The sequence below is a fragment of the Callionymus lyra genome, chromosome 19 (genome assembly GCF_982586985.1).
Source record: "Callionymus lyra chromosome 19, fCalLyr1.hap1.1, whole genome shotgun sequence".
Lineage (NCBI taxonomy): Eukaryota > Metazoa > Chordata > Actinopteri > Syngnathiformes > Callionymidae > Callionymus > Callionymus lyra.
The window spans coordinates 14,301,038-14,319,697 of NC_141836.1; the positions used below are offsets into that span (position 1 = coordinate 14,301,038).

Below are 18,660 nucleotides of genomic sequence, written 5' to 3' on the forward strand. Positions count from 1 at the left end.
AATGTGGTTCCACTGTGGCAAACCAACAAGATGTGGCTTCTATAAAAAGGATACGTGCAGGGCTTTTGTTGCTGCTGAATAGAAGGACGCTAATCTTGGGGGGCAGCAAACGAAAGATTGGACTTGTTCTGCTTGTAGGATTCTTCAAATCCAATCATATTTAAACCTATAGTAATGTGGCTCCATTTAATATGGATAATAATCCAAATAGTGGAGGAATGTATCAATATTATGGAAAGTTTCCTTTACAATCAACACAGCAGCAAACGCAAGAAAAACACAGGGGTAAATAAAAAGTATAAATATGAATATAAAGTGCTGCTTACAACAAACCAGTAGGTCTACCTGGAAAAACATACAGGTTTATACAACTTAATTCTACTCAAATCCATTACAACCCGACTCCCTGTTTACGGTCAGGCAGTTCCCCTAAAATGAAACATGACTAAAATATTCGACTGATGGAAATGCAAGAAGTATGTCTACAATTAACGATAGTAACGCAGCATCAGTGGTGCAATACTGCCACCTGCTGGCTAAAAATCGGAAGTACATCTTAATCTACAACCCCCGAGCAGACCATGTTGAAATACATGCGTTTATTGTGCCAATAAACTACAAGTATAACTATATAACTACATAGTATATGTATAATTGGTGCCTCCACTAGGATTAAACTCAAAGCGGTGACACAGACTTCACATGTCTGAAATGGAATGCGAGCAAATGCATTTAGAAGACGGTTTAAAAATAAATATTACAGAACAACACCTTAAGTATTAACATGTTAGTATTATTAAATAAGTTAGTATAAGCTTAAGTGCTTATTCGATGTGCAACAAAGGTCCAAGAATTCTAAAAACAAATGTACAAGTATGTGAAACCATATCAATAACAGAATGTTTTACCAGGCGCCGACTATATTGAAGGTGTTGTGCGTTATCTGCAGGCGTTTGGAAGTGGCTCTCAATCCAAATGAAACCTCTCGGTTAATCTCGGTGGTCAATGACGCAGGAAACTTCAAGTACTGTGCTAGCTAGAGAGGCAGGATTGACCTGCCAAGAAAAAGGTAGACAAGGAATCAATAGAAATGACTGTGAATAACAGATATTTGAAGCAGCTTGTGTTTGTCGATCTGGATCAGAGTGAGCGACATTATTTGAATGAAAAGGTGCTTGAGTTACTGGCTGCTATCGTTTCCTCGTCCGTCACAATTGAAAGAGGAAGAGTGCTACTCTGCAAAGAGGCCTAAACAAAAGTCAAGCACATCATTAGCGTCAATTACAAACTCTAATGAGTAAACGTCAACACAAGGCTAGCACTTAAAGTGATTCATACCTGCAAAAAAAAAAACAATTGGGAAATGTGAATGTGTAATCATTTTTATTTTAATTTGGAAGACATCAAGTACAAAAGAGTGGCATTTTCTTCCAGAGAAATACGGAAATAAGTGTACAAATGTTCCTCTATGTGATTGACACATAATACAGGTTATTCCTGCTGTCCTCTAAATAAAAGGTAGTCAAAATATAGCATTTAAATAAAAAAAAAACGGGCTGAAGCCCCAAACATATTTAGTGAAAAATAAACTTGTGTCAAACAAGTAGATCCCATGACAATCCCTAAATTCCACGATGGTTCCACAGGAAGCTTTAAACTGTTACTATGGAGGTCTTTCTGACTCTGCACCAGTGTTTTTGTTCAAAAGACTGTTGTGTTCCTGCACTTGAGGGTAAAACGTCCACTTTTAGAAAAAAAAAATAACATGCATGGTTAGAAGCTAACGAAACACCCATGCTACCTACGAGTAAACTACTCTTTAATAGAAAACTTCTAGGATCATTCCGCACGGCGCAATGATGGTCTGAAAGGAGTAAAATAAAATATAGAAACTGGATAGTGCACAAAATATTAAGACAATTGTATACTTTTAAAAATAATTGTAGAATTTACAAGATTTGTTTTTAAATCAGTGTTGAGAAACAGAAAAACTATTGTAAATTCAGGAGGATACTCAACAAAGCTTGGTTTTAAACGCACACAAGAATCGTGGCACAGACCAGACCTTGATGGTGGAAGAACTGAAAATGTAACAGTATTTACCAAACCTGATGTAACATTAACTGTGCATTACACCTCAACTTAACTCGTCTTGAAGACGCGGCCACTGCTTTTGTCTCTAGCTCTTGGATGCTTTCTCCGGATGGTTGTATGAGTAAATAAATCAATCTTCATTCACATGTGAACGACATGTTTAGAATAAATAAAGGCACTGTGCTACAGAGGGCCAGATTTTGTCACGTCTATATGGAAATCGCAGTTGGTTCGACTGCTTTCGGAACAACCTTTCCAGAGGCTGTGATTTGGATATGGATACTGATAAGACACACCAACAAAAACCAGTCACAAAAAATATATTGAGTACAACTGTACCAGCAGTAGGTATTTTTGAATGTTAGATAAAAATAAATTCTGAGTAAATATACAGTTTAGATTTAGCACTGTGATCAAGTCCAGCTATTGAAATCATGCGATAATGATTAATGAAGTATTAGAGCCGATGAGAGGAGAACTTTAGAAGCATTAGAAAAGAAAAGCGTTTGATTTCAGGTATCTATGAAGGGGAAGTAAAGAAAAGAACTGCAAGGCACTGCCTAATCTCGAGTCAAATGAGTGAGAGGAAATGTGAACTGCAAGTGTTGTTCAAGTAAGTGTGAATAAAGACAAGAGTCAAAATGGCATCTATGGCTTATATACTGATAGAAAAGATCCTTTGGCTATTAAGTGATTAGCGGAAGACTAAAATAGACTTTATAAGGTTTGAATATCATTTTGAAAATAAATGATTGTACGGCCACAGTGTTTGAATTCAAGAGATTTTGTCTGATGACTTCTTGACCGAGAACTCCTCCGATATTGTTCCTTTGTCGATGCTTGTGAGAGATCTCGTTTTCAAGCTATTAGCATGTGGCGGTCGTAAATGTACGAATGCGTGTGTCCCTCGACCTCACTGATCGCCCTCTGGGGTTTGCTGCCCTCCACCTTTAGCCTTGATTTGGAGCCAGGTTTCTCCCAACGCCTTCGCAAAGTGGTCGTCAACCGTTCCCGAGATGGACACGGAGTTGGATACGGAGCTGGAGACAGCGTCAGATTCTTTATAGTTCTTCCCAAGGCTGCGGCGGAAGTGCTCCTCAATGACTGGATCGCATACTTTTAAATAAAGAAAGAAAGACACAGAGGTTTAAAAAAGCAGTATAACGCTGTGTGTTAAGAGTCATGAGTGTTGAAACACTTACCATCTGTCCTCCTGTCATCAGCCGGTGGACTTGGAGAGCCGTTCATGTGACAGTGAGACAGGTTACAGTTGCGGTTGCTTGCAGGGGCGCAAATAATAACCGAGGGACGATTCTTTAATTAGAAAAAAAACAAAACACTTTAATAGGGAAGAAGAAGATGCCATTTAAAAAAATATTGAAGATAAAAATCCAATGAAACAATTAGTTTAAATACTTAGCTTTTCTTCGACACATGTATAACATGTGTTCAGTCTATAAAATGTCGTATTTAAAATCTTAACACCCTCTCTATGAACATACCTGTTGCCGTTCTACAGTCACACCGACAGCAGGTCTTTCCCTGCCGACCATTCCAGATTCCGCATTACTTTTGGTCAGAGCCAGTGGCTGATCGACAACGTATCCAGAGATGGAAGCATACAGGTGGTTTCCATGGAGACCATTGGATGTGGAAGTAATGTGCTCCACAGGGCTATGGCCAAGAGTCCAGTGCTCATTACGGTTATCTCCGGCAGAAGGACGAGCCCTTGAAAGAAAGTGAAATTGACTATAGTGCTCAAACAAAGAGAGAATACTGGAACGTATACGTGTTTAAAAGAACAAAAAAAATAAAGAAACGTTTTACTTACAGCTGTGATGCAAACAATCTGCTCATTTTGGTCATGTGGTCTTCATCACAGTTCATTTGGTCTTCCAGTTGTTCGTCGCCATACTTCCGCTTGCTGGGGCAGTGTGTAGTTTGTCCGCTCATGTTGGACATGGATGGTGTCCTGGACTCTTCTAATAGGGAGAGAAAATCACATGGTATTCGTGAAATAAATGAAAATATTTCAAAGTGGTTGTTTCCTCAACAAAAGGGATGTGTGGGCGGTCATAATATTGGCAATATTAGTTTCTTTAAAGTCTACAATGATTATTGAAGTACTTTATTTTGGTAATTCAAGTTTAGTGGCAGAGCAGTTCCACGAAAAGTAGTATTATGTAAAATATGACAATACCAAAATACATTTTGTGGTGCAAAACCTTTATATTTACTCTGATTTACAACTGTCACAGAAAAATAATGTGTCCAAATCCTCCACTTAAGGTTCACTTCCCTGCTGTTGCCAAATACACTTGCAAATATTGACAAGTTTTGTTGGTTTAAGTGTTAACTGAATATGGCACATTTCAAATCCAAAACCTATTCAACTCAAAGGGCCGAGGCGGTGCGGGTTTTTGTTAACCCCCCTGAAAGACGGGGAAAAAAAACAAACACGTTACAATGCAAAGCAACATGTACAAACTAACCTCCGAAGTGTAGTCTCCCAATGTTATTGTTCATCTTGTCCAGGAGCTGAGAGTTCAACAGGTCCATTCTAGTGAAACGCATTTACACGGAGAGGCTTTTTGCTAACATTGACGTTAGCAATTTGAACCATCGAAGCGCATAAACAAACCGGTCACCTGCGGGAAAAGAAGTTGACATAAACGCATCATACTTTTACAGACTTCATGTTATCATACAATCGATTGGTAGCATTTTAAAATACAAATGGGAACTCCACTTTCTTGAGCAGTACCGTTACGCTAACGTCGTTAGCTTAGTTGAGCTAACTAGTGCTAAAGCTACACAGCGCTACTTCATAGAACATCTCAACCAGTTTTAATCCGCAGAATGTCGTAAAAGTAGTTTTAAACAAAAGTCTTAACACTAAAATACGTTTATAATCAGGATTTAGTCGTGTTCATTGTATTTAACAAGCTGACAAATCGGTCCTCGGAGCAAAGTTAGCAACTCCAGACAGTCGACAACTTTTGTTAGCTAGCACATTTAAAACCTTCCAGAAAGTCTCGCGATCAAACTTCGAAGGAGGATTTATTGGTCCCAGAAGTCACTTACAGTTCTTTTGCTTGTGTTCCCGCTGACCTTCGTCGCTCAGGGAAAACGTCGGATCGAGAAATGAGAATTGAGTTTCACAGCAACAACAATAACAAGGCTAGCTCAGCTGCCTTCACTGTCCCGCTGCTGAGCAGGACAATAGAGCTCTGGCGGTCCCGGTGGACGAAACGCAAACTTCTTTTGTAGTCGAAAAGATTTTGAAAACTGTTATTATTTTTTAAATCAATAAAAAATAAATAACATAAACAGCTATAAAATGTGTTTTTATTAAAATGAAATATTCTGGAATATTTCTAAGTGACTTTGTTTGGACTTCTACCCCCTGTGGAGAGACACTTGGAATCTAACTGGAGATGAACCAAAAATTAAGCAAAAACTTCCAAATTCTTTACTACATGTGTTTAGATTAAATACAAAATATTATAATACACGTTAAAAGGAGTCGTTCATTTTGTTGACTTAGCCAATAACGACCAGCAGATGTCACTGTTGGCGCGCAACGCAGACATTTTAATTTTGTCGATACGATTCTGCTCCAGATACAATTGTTTACAATTTAAATACAGCATGTACTTCTGTTTAACAAGGTAAATACATGCTTATAAACACATTAAAATAAAGAGTTAAGTTGTGTCAGGGTTGCTCAAATTTGGTTGATCATATTCTGAATCCACAAGGAAACTACTGCGAGTTGCCCCACATTTTAATGTTTTTTTTGTGTGAAAAGTTCAGTTTTTCTGTCTGTGTTATACGCATTTTAATGAATTCGAGAAAAGACACTTAACCTGAGCTTCTGGATAACAAAGTTTTGTTTATAAATAATATATTCATTTAAATGATATATCAACAACATATTGGTATGTATATAAATAACGCATAAACAAAAAGAAAAAACGGAGGTAGCATATTTTTCAATGTGTAGTTTTCCCTTAAAATAATGTGTCTTTTTATGTTTGAAAAAAAAAATGCCTCAACACTGAACAAAAGAAGAAAGTATTGTTTTAGGTCGTCTTTTTTTAAGAATGTTTTTCGAACCTTTAACACAGGGGTCGGGAACCTATGGCTCGCGAGCCAGGTGTGGCTCTTTTGATGATTGCATCTGGCTCGCAGATTTCGGCTTTTCAGATAAAATATAAAATATTATCACTTGTTTCAGGGGTGGGCAATATGTCGATCGCGATCGACCGGCTGTTGCGAGTAGTTCGCGTGATTTAATAAAATATGATATAAGAAAATAGTAAAGAGAGCTCTGATTGGCTGCTGTGCATATTAATCAAATGGGTATTGTGCCGATTGGTTGAAAATTTGATTGACATGCACAGCAGCCAATCAGAGCTCCCGCCTCTTCCACTGAACGCACGGAAAAGATAATATGAATCGAGAATAAAAAGAGCAAAACGTGCGACAGTCATTTTACGCAATTCAGAAAAACGATATAGAATTATAAGCTTGTTTTTCTTAAATAATATATCGAACAAAATAATGCGCGTTTGATCGCTTCAGGTTCTTCTCTACGAGAGTCACAGAAACATGACGTCAGGTCCATCAAAGTTAAGCTGCAGGTTTCAATGAAAGCGCAACAAATGCTGGTTTTCCTTTTGTGATCGCGGTCCTTAAAACACACTTGTATTAATACACCATCACATGATGACTATTTGTAAATTACCTTTATCTCACGAATTTAATAAGAATACGCTGAAACACAAACACGTTAAACAGGTGCAGGTGAGACACACATTCTAATGACGTCAGAGACGATCAGACAAAGCGATGATGATGTGAAGTTACTGATGAACAGTTTTATTCTCGTTAAACTTCATCTGAAATTTAATTAATCCACTTGTGTGATTCATATCAGACATGTTTAAAATTAACAAATATAAACTGTTAGTTTGAATTCATGTTTTCATTTGTTTGTTTTTTTTCATGATCACAGAAATGGAGAAATTTTAGTCTTGTGCTTCATTTAAATATGATGGACATATTGAAATGGAGGCATGGAAAGGGATGAACCCGTCTGAATTCTTTGTTGATTTTGATGAACAAAGGAAAAGGGCTTAAATTCGTGTCAAGCACAGATTCTTACATCTGAATATTATTTATATGGCTCTCACTGAAATAAATTTCCAAATATTTTGCTTTCATGGCTCTCTGAGTCAAAAAGGTTCCCGACCCCTGCTTTAACATCTGCGCTGTGCTTTAAAGTGGGAATATGAGCTTAAAAGGATGTTGCAGACTTTGTTTGCCACTGACAAAACACAGCTCTGCAGACAGAAAATTATTCTTTCCGATTTTTCACGACCCTTACAAAAACACAGGTACTTTTTCTGTTTGTCCTGCAGAAGAGAGCACTGCACTGCAAAATAATGAATTAATACACATTCTGGGGTTCGGTGATGAACTGCATCTGATAGAATGTGAATGAACCAATGAACATGTTTGGTGAATAAAAAAGGTATGTGACGCAAAGATCAACATTCTACTCAAACTGGAAACCCCGGACATTTGAAGGATTTTATAAACCGGAAAAGGGGACGTGTCCGGGTAAAAGAGGACGATGGTCTCCCTATTGTCAAAATGTTTTATTGGATAATAATTCTCGATGATACTCAACTCTGACCAGATCCTACATATTAAATATAGCTTTATATTTGAATAAAACAAAAGTATAAAATAATGTGAATCACTAAACAATAAAGCTGGTAACACATATAAAATAAATGTATTGCAAATAGTATTAGTATTTATTTGTAATTAATACAATTGTTACTAAACATCATGCATTCACCAAGTAGATTCTTAAGGATATCATCAACAGACTTTATCATATTCTTGAATAAAATGGTTTCTTTAAAGTCTCTCACAAAGTCACACGAGACATTTCAATGCATTGACGAGCGCTGAGGTCTGCTGCAGGTCATCGATTCATTGATCCGCTTTTGTGACCCAATTTTAATAGCTAGGGTGAGTGAAATTGAAAGGTTAAAATGACCACAAACCATTGTAGAATAGATACAAATAAAAACGTTTTAATAAATGGGAAATAAACATAAATGTACAGCAGGATTGAGTTATTATTTTACATGTTTAATTTTAAATTAAATTATATTAGAACGAATAAAAAAGCTGTTACTAATCAGAAATATGTGTATTATACATTTATTTTAAATGCACTAAATTGGATGGTTATTGGCAACACGGCATGTTCATTAGGCTTCGAATAGAGCAGCATCGAGACCATTTTTAACTGTCCTCACTTAGCACTGCCCACTGTCCAACAGCCATTTTAGATTTCATGACAGTTGACAAGCAGAGTCCACCACACGTATATCAGAAAACAGGAGTGATGGAGGATCATCACGCTGCAGCATGTGAGCCACATGTGCACACCTCCGCTGGAGAAAGCCCCACTATTATTTGTGCTGTGACTGAACAGGCATGATGCCTTTGAGGAAGAAGAATATGGGGGAGGGGAAGAGAAGGAAAGAAGCACTACAGAGAGGGATGGGAGGAGAGAAGGGAGGAGAGGCATAGCAAGGGCATCATTCGCAACGGTGGAGGAAAGAAGAGAGCGTGGTGATTGGAGGAGAAGAGCAGCGTCAGAGGTTTTGAGGGGGAGCCGAGGATGCTCCACTGAACAGGGAGGGAATTCACTCGCTTGGAGAACACTCAGCCATTACCAGCTGGAAGATCAGCTTCCTCTCCACACCCAGCGTTTGTTTCGGATTCGACCGTCGCAGCCATGAATTACCTCCGCCGGCGCCTCTCGGACAGCACCTTCATCTCCAACCTCCCTAATGGCTACATGACGGACCTCCAGAGGCCTGACCAGGCTCAGCCTCCGCCACCTGCTTCCACCACACCTGTCAAGTCGCCCACAGCGGCAGGGCCTCCCGCCACCTCCCCGGCTCCGGAGAAGAAACCCCTGCCGTCCCAGTCCTCTGGGGCGGGATTCTTCAGCTCCATCACCAACGTTGTGAAGCAAACCGCCGCCTCGGCGGGGCTGGTGGAGCAGACCCAAGTCACGACTCCCAAAAAGTTCAAGATCCTCTTTGTCATCGATGAGCCCCAGCAGGAGTGGTAGGACTTTTCTATATATCCCCTTCCTGTACTTCTTAGTAGCCTCATTAGACTAATGGGTTTGAATTGAAGAAGCCACATCTGGAGTACGATGCTGCTGCAGATGTGAATGGGCTCTGCTACTGATTGATGCAGTCAACACGCTACACTGAGTCTCGGCAGAGTGAACGATAAAACACTTTCATGTCTAAAACGGTGCAACGTCATCAAAAATAAGAAACAAATTTAAAAAAAAATGAATGAAATCGGCAAAAAAGAATGACTTAACAATCCACAGGTTGTTCAGTGGAAAATGCTTATGTCTGACCACTGCAGTGCCCCCCCCCCTCCACCAGCACCACCAATGGGGTTTCCCTGTGCCTTCAGTGAGATCACATGACATCATGGGCACTAACGGAGAATCATTAATGTAACTAACTGCCTCCACGCTATGCTGTTCTTACAGCAGCGACAAAAACCTCCAGCGATCATCGCTCTTAACTTTACGACAATATCTCAATTCAACAAAATTTTCAACATCTAGAAATGTAGAGGATTTTGCTTCATTTATTTATATTTTATTCTGAGATATTCTTAGAAAATGGGCTCAGTAAGCAACATGTTGATTACATGAAGGTCACAGCGAGAGGAAGTGGGTTGTGCTGTCACAGACTTCTTCAGTTTAATTACTGATCCCAGATAAGAGGAGATTCTTGCAATTAGGAGGAAAGTGCCAATGGACTGTCTACATGTCACACGCTCAATTGAAGCATCTCCGTCCAGCTGCACAATCTTTGTGGCCACTAAAAATGCTACACAAAAAAAAAAACATGTTTATCAAACCGAGACAATAGTTCAGGTATCAGGACCCTCATGTATTAGATGATATTTTTAATTCAAGGATTCATTTTATGTGCTGCAACAGCTTCTAACAGATTACATAATTTGAGACTAGGATGTGTACACGATTCTTGTTTAAAATAAGATTTAAGAACTAAGTTTAGTCGTAACAAGTCACCTAATTGAAATGTTATTTATGATATGTTTAACTATATCAGAGCCTAGAAGGGAAACATATCCATGTGTATATCAAGTTGGATATTTTCTTAATAAAAATGACTTGAAAAGTAAATTCTAAAAACAGCTGTTGTGACCCCAGCACCCAGAATACTTGAGGGACCAGTTGATGGGTTTCATGTGAGATTTTTCCTCTCATACAGTGGTGCATCTATTTTTCATGAGTTCTCAATATCTCAGGAGAGAGTCGTTTGTGTTTTGTCTGCGTCTTGAAGCTGCGGTTTTAAAGCAAAACGCTGAGTGGATGATGGAAACAATGCTTACATTGGTGGTGAAATGATACATAAAATGCTTCATCCTTACGGCTTGATGGAATTCACGTTATCAGAGAAGCAGTTTTGCAGCTTTTGACTGGCAAGATTATCAAGTATCTGTCTTAAAGCCTTTCCTTTTTCCCCTTTTCTCCAATGATGCCATGCTCGGTATTTTGCTACAGGTTTCTAGGGACATGATGCAATCTATTGGCCTCACAAAATGAAATCAGCTCTTCCCGAAATGCACCCGAATCGCATTGTATCCGTTGATCAAATCAGACCAAAATCTGCTTGGCTATTTGCCTATCACACAACACAAACATATAGTGTTCCTTCTACTGCTCATCCTCAGCATAGTTATGATATGGCTTTTCCACGATTTCCAACTAATCCTCTTGCAAAAAAAAAAACCACCATTTCTTATTAAGCTCCTTCTGACGTTCATACGAACTGCTGACTGTTATCCTCCACAGGTGGTGCACAAGTGTGACAGTACAGACGAGTAAGAAATATGTTGCACAGTTTGCTTGTGTACACAGTTTTATATCCCTGCGAAGTCGGATACTCGAAAAAAAAAAAATTACCAATGGTGTTAACATAACGGGTGGTGAAAAGTGTCTACAGATAAATAATAATTTAAAGTCTTTCTTACATGTCGACGATAAAACACTTTTGATCTGACGGGTGCATTACACACAGTGTGTCCCCATTTTAAATCATGAATTATTCACACAAAGTCTCTTTGATTTTGTCACTTTTTGACAGCTTTAATCGTCAAGATAGTCTGAAGTGAGCCTTATATTATGCAACAATGTGTGAATGTTAAGTAGCGAAGATGAGGCATTAGAATTCCGTTTGCGCGAAACATCTTTGTAACACATTTACACAGAGAATTTGTCAGTCTGTTAAAAAATTCATTATGGGACCATTAATGAAGTTTCTTTTCTAAAAGTCAACCCTTGGTAAACCCTTTTTGTGAAGCAAGTTAGAAATCTAGCGAGTGTCAAAATCCAAGGCTAAATAACTGTATATCTCAAAACTAGACATTAGGAATGTCAACAATTATACAGAGCCTTTTAATTAAGTAAGTATCGTCTACAAACGTTCAAACTTCATGAGAAGAAGCTTCTTTTAACATCTTTTAATGCGTCAATTGAACACAATCTAACATAATTTTAGCACTTTGAATCTGTGATAATGGTCACCTCATTGCTGACTATTAAAAAAGAAAAGCTTTTCTGAAATAATATTCAAAACACAATTTCCAAGTCCCTGTTTTGGTTATAGTTTAAATGCATTTAGCGGTAATTTCATACCATGATGTATCCTTCCTTGTCTTGTTGTTTGTGCACCCACAAGTAGATCACCATTCCGTAATTATATTAGAGATGAATTATTTAGTTTCCCCAACAGCTAATGTGGCAAGGTAGGAGGGAAGGAGACAATACAGCGTTGAACCAACTAAGAAAAGATTCTTCTCTTAATAACACTGTATATGTGCAGTCCTTGTAGTCAGTCACCGCAATTAAAAGGCGTGCGATTTGCAAGAATCTGGCGAATGAATATTTGCATGTTAATTGTAAAAATATAATTTTATTCTACAAACATCATTAAACTATAAACCACAAAAATATGGTAATTGGCTTGCAAAATATGATTTGCAAGCCAAAGATGAAAATAAATATATACAATTAAAATAAATGTTGTCGAATATTAATACAGTATTGTGGGAAAGAATATCCCAATCATAATAAGTAAATACATCTCCATTCATGGTATATACTTTAATTTAACCAAAGTCAAATACTCCAGTTGGGTTATTTAGAAAGAAATAAACATGCACAGACATAGAGACGAGATAAATAATGGGGGAAAAAAACGTGTTAACAGTGAGGCATGATAATAGGAGAGTAAGAACAGGAATCTTACGGTTGGTCTCAAGAATTCCATCTTGGAGAAATATGTAACAAAGAAAATGTAAGTAAATAAGAAATGGTTATTTCTAAAGCGTCTTTTTCTAGACCAGGGTCACAAAAAGCTTTAACAATCAAATACAATATGCCGTTCAAATATATACTTTAAAAGATCAAGACACATAAGACAAACACAGGAGTCCCAGAAAATCATGGAAAAGCCTGCACAAATAAAAATGTCTTAAGATGTTTCTTGAAGGAGTCAGTACATCATCAAACACAGAGGGAGAGGAAGATCATTCCAAAGCTTATGAGCAACAGCCTGGAAGGATTTTTCTCCTCTGGTCCTGAAGCATGTTCAGGAACCATCAGTAGATTCTGATCCACAGACCTAAGAGCCCGAGTTATGGCGTAAGGCTGGATCAGATCACTGATGTAAGGAGGAGTCTGACCATGACTAGCTTTGAAAGTAAGAACCAGAATTTTAAAATGGACACTGAAAGAAACTGGCAGCCAGTGAAGAGTTTTAAGGATCGGGGAAATGTGAGTTCTCCTACTAGAGCATTTCAGAATTCCTGCTGCAGAGTTTTGTATTAACTGCAAGCGAGACAGCTAATTCTTGTTTGGACACGAAAATAAATGAGAGAGACACTGCAACATAAAATACCGGCTCTCGTCTCCTCTCACACAACAACTTTTCATGGCTTCTCGCTACTACATGGTCGACTTGTAATCAAGACTGGGATGAAAACATTACTAAGATTTAAAAAGTGTCAAGGACAAGATTGTGTAGACCAAGACCAAAAAATATAAATGACTAGTAAACAAATAATGGACAATTGCTGGAGTTGAAGAAAAAGAACAAGCATTAAGACTAAGACATACCATAGAGCAGGGTGGCCAACCTCGTCCTCAAAGAGCCGCAGTGGCTGCAGGTTTTTGTTCCAACCGATCCAGCATGCCCAGTTTAACCAGTGAGGTTTTAGATGAAAAAAGCAACACCAGACTGACAATCAACTGATTACACTCCTAAGACACCTGATTGGTGAAAAGGTGTCGCCTTGATTGGTTGGAACAAAAACCTGCACCCAATGCGGCTCTTTGAGGACCGGGTTGGCCACCCCTGCGATACAGCATGGAGATCTAGACAAAGAAAACAAGTGTAATCTAGACTAAAACTAGTGGCGACACTCAAATTGGACACACAATCTTAATACCCAACTCCACAACAATTGACAAACTGCAATGAAAGCAACACTTAACGCTTGAATAAAACATAATGTAATCAAAATAAATGTGGCTACCTAGAGTGTATATTTGACCATTATATTATAACCATCTTTATGTTAGTAGTGGAACGTTGTGCGAAAAAAAAAAAAAAAACACTTTAATTGTTTTTGGTTTTCACAGGGCAAAGTTATTCCGAGGAAAGAAAGTATTCGGGGATTACGACATCAAAGTGGAGCAGGTATGTTTGATCCTGATCCCGACGCTTCAGCAAAACTGTTGAAATATTCTGTCCTCATGTCGCCCTGTACATTATTAACGTCTTCAGGCGGAGTTTAGCGAGATCAACGTCATGGCTCATGCCAATGGAACATGCAACGTTAACATGCAGGTGCTCAGAAATGGAACTAAAGTGGTCAGGTGAGAAGAAACGCACTGAGAAAATACATATAGAATAATGTTTAAAGCCTCTGTGGGCGACTAACCTTTTCCTTTTTTTTTTAGGTCATTTAAGCCCGATTTCGTCCTGATTCGCCAGCACGCCTACAGCATGACCGAGAATGAAGACTTCCGAAATCTGATTATTGGTCTGCAGTACGGAGGAGTTGCGAGCATAAACTCGCTGGAGTCCATTTACAACCTGTGTGACAAGCCGTGGGCGGTCAGCTCTCAGCAGATCTTTGCTAAAGAGGGAGGAAGGAGATAATCTAACCTGATATTTTTATGTGTCTTTTGCTGATACAGTTCGCACAACTCATAAACACCCAGAGGAAGCTGGGATCCGACAAGTTTCCTCTAATTGAGCAGACCTTTTATCCAAACTACAAAGAGATGGTAAGAAGAAGCTGTCGTTTTATAAAACAGCTCAACAAAACAACTCTTCTTTCGTTTAGGTAAGCATGCCGTCCTTCCCTGTGGTGGTGAAAATTGGACATGCTCACTCTGGAATTGGGAAGGTAAGACCCCTTTTTCTTTAATGGGAGGTAGAGTTTCACCCTTTTCTTCCCTTGTTTACAGGTCAAGGCTGACAACCTCAGCAAGTATCAGGACATAGCCAGTGTCGTGGCCCTCACACAGACTTACACCACCACCGAACCCCTCATCGACTCAAAGTATGACATCAGAATCCAGAAGATCGGCACGGACTACAAAGCTTACATGTATGTAAAGCAGTTTGTTTTTAACTAAAACTCAACCTCAGTTAAATTGAGCATTTGTTCCTAGGAGGACGTCGATATCGGGTAACTGGAAGACCAACACCGGCTCAGCCATGCTCGAGCAAGTGGCTATGACTGACAGGTTTGTGTTAAACAACAGAATCCGAAAAAAAAACGGTGTTAAATTGTTTGACTGTATTTTAGATACAAGATGTGGGTTGACACCTGCACAGATATTTTCGGGGGCCTGGACATTTGTGCTGTCAAAGCCATCCATGGAAAAGACGGCAAGGACTACATTACGGAGGTAATGCAGATAAATATATATTTACCTTTTTTTCGAGGGATGTAAAGATACTTTTGTGTTTGGAGAGTAAATTAGGCAATTTTGTTTTTGTATAAATGCTTTGCGAACAAATACATAAGAGTACCAATGAACAGGATCAATTTTGAAACTGTAAAATTGTACCTCTTGTTTCCATGCTATTGTCAATACAAATCTACACTTTCTGTCTTATTTTAAAAAGAAAATTTGGACATTTACCCCATGTCAACTAGGTCCAACATAGAATTAGCACCTAAATATTATCAACTTTTGTGGGGGGATTTGTTTTCTTACTTAAAATGATCACATTTATCATAGCAAACTGTGTTTTAAACCAGAGTTGATTGAAATACTTAAAAATAACATTTGTTTTAATCTAAAAGTACATGGCTGTTTTAGCATGGAAGAGAGAAACATTGGTTTTACTTCTGATACAGGTCGTGGGCTCCTCCATGCCTCTCGTCGGGGAGCATCAGGCAGAGGATCGGCAGCTGATCGCAGACATGGTGATGGCAAAGATGAATCAGACAGCAGAGAATGAAGCCAACGCGCCAAAAAGACCTACAACCGTGCAGCCGACACAGGTAAGACCAAACTTAAACCTTAACTTACCTTCTGTGTTCACGGGTCATTTTGTGTGTAAAGGGTGCCGGACAAAAGGGAGAGGTGAGTGGGGAAACCAAGGACGGTGTGGGACGTCCTCCTCAAGGCTGTCTGCAGTACATCCTGGACTGCAATGGTGTTGCTGTGGGTCCAAAACCAGTCCAGGCCAACTGAGTCACCTGAGAAGAAGAAGAAGAAAAGGTGTCAGAATCGACGGCGTCCCGTAACTGAAGACAGCTCGGACGAAGATATGTGTGGATGCTGACGTCTGAAGTCAGATGTTGGTGATCTTGGTGGAGCGCTGCCCTGGACTGTGTTTGAACTCTATGCAGTGTCCAAATGTACCGTCTTCTCGTTGATTTGTGTGCTTGATTGGTCAGTACCTGTGGTTTTCCTTTAGAGCTATTGTTGCTTACGTTGGAAGCAGATCGTGCCTACACTGAGTCCAGTGACGCTCTTTGCTGTTTGAACCTGGCTATGAACTTTTCGTTTTGTCCTCATATTTCGTCCTCTCCGTGTGTATCTTTGGATATAAAACAAACTGTAGATAATTTGCAGTTTGATATTTGTGTATTTCTCGTGTATAGTACATGGGTGTGTATGGCTGTAGTGGTGATTATTTTCTAATGGGCATTTATTTTGGTTTTGCATGACTGAAACAAAGACAGGTGCAAGTGGCTGAATATAACAGTGGATCAAGTGTGAAGTCGTTGTCCCTGTGGCTTTGTGAATGTGTCATTACATTAGGCAATTAACACGCATCAGGAAACATACTTTAACACAGCTATGACCCGACAGAGATAGACAATACTGCCTTTACAGATTATTTTATATCATCACCACAAACATTAGGAATATTCTGGAGGTTCCCTGCAGAGAAAAACATGTTATTTTAAAACCAAAGAGGAAATTAGTTAATCACAGTTTTGCAGATTAAATACATAAGTATACACATAAGTTTCTGTCACTAGGATATATTACAAATAAAGTTTATATTCCAAATATTTTCAACCTGTGACAATGGGGTTGCCATGACAATAATAAGTGTGCAGTGGTCTAGTCCGAACTTGTGAATGCCTTTGGAGTTACCATGTAATCCAGTTCAGTGGTAAAACCTTGACTAACAGTTGATATAACGTGCAATATATATATATAAATATATATAAATCCTATGTTTTTTACTCAATATTTATTTTGAAATCAGATCTTCCATCTTCAGATTCAAAAGCTATATTCATCACCATGTGGATCCATACAAAGCGACTCACACAGATAAGAGAAATCACATTTTTTTTAGAGACTAACTGGTGTATTCTTAACATCCTATTAGAATCCAAATCCTTAAAAACTGCCATCTAACATCATCGTGTATGTAACCATGGTTTCTATTTGGCAGAGCTTAGTGTGAAACTCTTTTGTGTAAAAGTGTATCTTTGTAAAAAAAAGCCATGCCTGAGGCTTTTCTGGATGTGTTGTACTGTTGACTAGGATTTACGCCATGACATGAACTACTAATCGCTGAACAAGCATATGTAACCGGTGATGATTCAAACACTGTTGGTGTCGTCTTGTTGACGTGGAGATGTCCCTCTTCAGAGACAATAATAGGGCCGTGTGAACATGCTCTGTGTACAGTATGCACTCTTACAAGCCGCGATGGACTGTTTCAATCATGTTAAGAATACAGGATACATTATAGAGGGGAAATGTCACTGGCAATAAAGCTTTATTTGCAATACACTTCATCACCAAGACTTGTTTTGTTTCTCTTCACACTAGCAAACTTCCAAAAGAGAAAAATCACTAAAAATTAAAAGATCTTGTCTATGCCACTTAAAATATTTAAAGAAAAGTAAACTAATACATAATAATCAAGATGGGAATAATCTTTTTATATATTGTGTTTTGTGTGTGTAGAGTCAGATATTGAGAATTACCTTTTTTTTGTTTTATTATTTAACAAATTACATTTGTTAAACTGAAACTACTGACTCCTTCAAGAAAAATCTTAAGACGTTTTTATTTGTTCAGGCTTTTCCTTGATTTTCTGGAATTCCTGTTGTGTTATCAGTTTTATCATGACCTTTAAAGTATATACTTTATTGAATATTGTTTTGATTGTTTAAGAGCTTTGTGACCCTGGTCTGGAAAAGCGCTCTATAAATAAACATTACTTACTTACTTACTTACATTTAAGCTCCAACATATTAGACATATTAGACATTACTTTTTGAAAGAGATTTCAGTAAAAAGAACTTCTGTACCTGATTCCCCGATCATTGCACTTGAGGATTGAAATAATAGTTAAGCCGTTTTAACATTAGCAAGAGGTAGATAAAGTCTAAAAGTGGGTCAGATATTATGAAACAGTAGTAACGAGGTTTCACGATACAGAATGATACAGTTTCCTTGCTTGCAAATGGCACAAGATGGCCGTTTAATATCGAGCCGATGAACCAGAAGTGCAATCACTTATCATTTCATTAATAAAATGAGACATTAAGACATGTATCTATCACATATTTTTCTTTATGTCACAGTTACCCTTATTTGTTTAACAAATAATGTGGTTTAATTGTTTCGTTTTCAATGAAGATATATCTATACTCCCCCAAACAAAAAAATAAATCAGTGGAAACATTGTTACCTGGTGAAAAATCATTATATATAAATATTATCTGATATACTTCACTGTCACTTACTGTCAGAAACTGTGGAGGAAAAGGTTTTCTCTTTTTCAGGAAAGTTGAAGACATTGGGAGGCCAATCTGTTTGCTGCCATTTCTTCGTAAATAAAACCTGCAGAGAAATAAAACCCACCATATAGTATTGTTTTAAGGTTAAAATAAACTAACATCAACCACTAA

The 18,660-nt window shown here is 38.3% G+C and overlaps 2 protein-coding genes across 2 annotated transcripts; one reads left to right on the top strand and one right to left on the bottom strand.

Annotated features, from left to right (window-relative positions):
* Nucleotides 1-1,380: 1,380 nt before the first annotated feature.
* vgll4a (vestigial-like family member 4a) lies at nucleotides 1,381-5,323 on the bottom strand. The gene is made up of 6 exons (XM_087782075.1): nucleotides 5,179-5,323; nucleotides 4,587-4,742; nucleotides 3,926-4,076; nucleotides 3,597-3,822; nucleotides 3,297-3,408; nucleotides 1,381-3,210 (listed from the first exon to the last, which is right to left on the bottom strand). Exons 2-6 carry the CDS (start codon nucleotides 4,666-4,668, stop codon nucleotides 3,008-3,010), a joined length of 774 nt encoding a protein of 257 aa, XP_087638201.1. The 5' UTR covers nucleotides 4,669-4,742; nucleotides 5,179-5,323; the 3' UTR covers nucleotides 1,381-3,007.
* Nucleotides 5,324-8,821: 3,498 nt separating this feature from the next.
* syn2a (synapsin IIa) lies at nucleotides 8,822-17,538 on the top strand. Its single transcript, XM_087781038.1, has 11 exons — nucleotides 8,822-9,258; nucleotides 13,892-13,949; nucleotides 14,037-14,128; nucleotides 14,213-14,369; nucleotides 14,453-14,542; nucleotides 14,602-14,664; nucleotides 14,726-14,868; nucleotides 14,933-15,007; nucleotides 15,070-15,172; nucleotides 15,628-15,774; nucleotides 15,836-17,538. The coding sequence occupies exons 1-11, from the start codon at nucleotides 8,921-8,923 to the stop codon at nucleotides 15,965-15,967; spliced, it is 1,398 nt and encodes a 465-aa protein (XP_087637164.1). The 5' UTR covers nucleotides 8,822-8,920; the 3' UTR covers nucleotides 15,968-17,538.
* The last annotated feature ends 1,122 nt before the right edge of the window (nucleotides 17,539-18,660 follow it).

Coding starts and splice junctions, on each gene's coding strand:
- vgll4a (XM_087782075.1), bottom strand. CDS start 4,668: ATGCGTTTCACTAGAATGGACCTGTTGAACTCTCAGCTCCTGGACAAG. Junction 3,409..3,596: donor TGACTGTAGAACGGCAACAG/GTATGTTCATAG, acceptor TTCTAATTAAAG/AATCGTCCCTCGGTTATTAT. Junction 3,211..3,296: donor TGATGACAGGAGGACAGATG/GTAAGTGTTTCA, acceptor TTTATTTAAAAG/TATGCGATCCAGTCATTGAG.
- syn2a (XM_087781038.1), top strand. CDS start 8,921: ATGAATTACCTCCGCCGGCGCCTCTCGGACAGCACCTTCATCTCCAAC. Junction 14,370..14,452: donor TGTGTGACAAGCCGTGGGCG/GTCAGCTCTCAG, acceptor TTGCTGATACAG/TTCGCACAACTCATAAACAC. Junction 15,775..15,835: donor CAACCGTGCAGCCGACACAG/GTAAGACCAAAC, acceptor TTGTGTGTAAAG/GGTGCCGGACAAAAGGGAGA.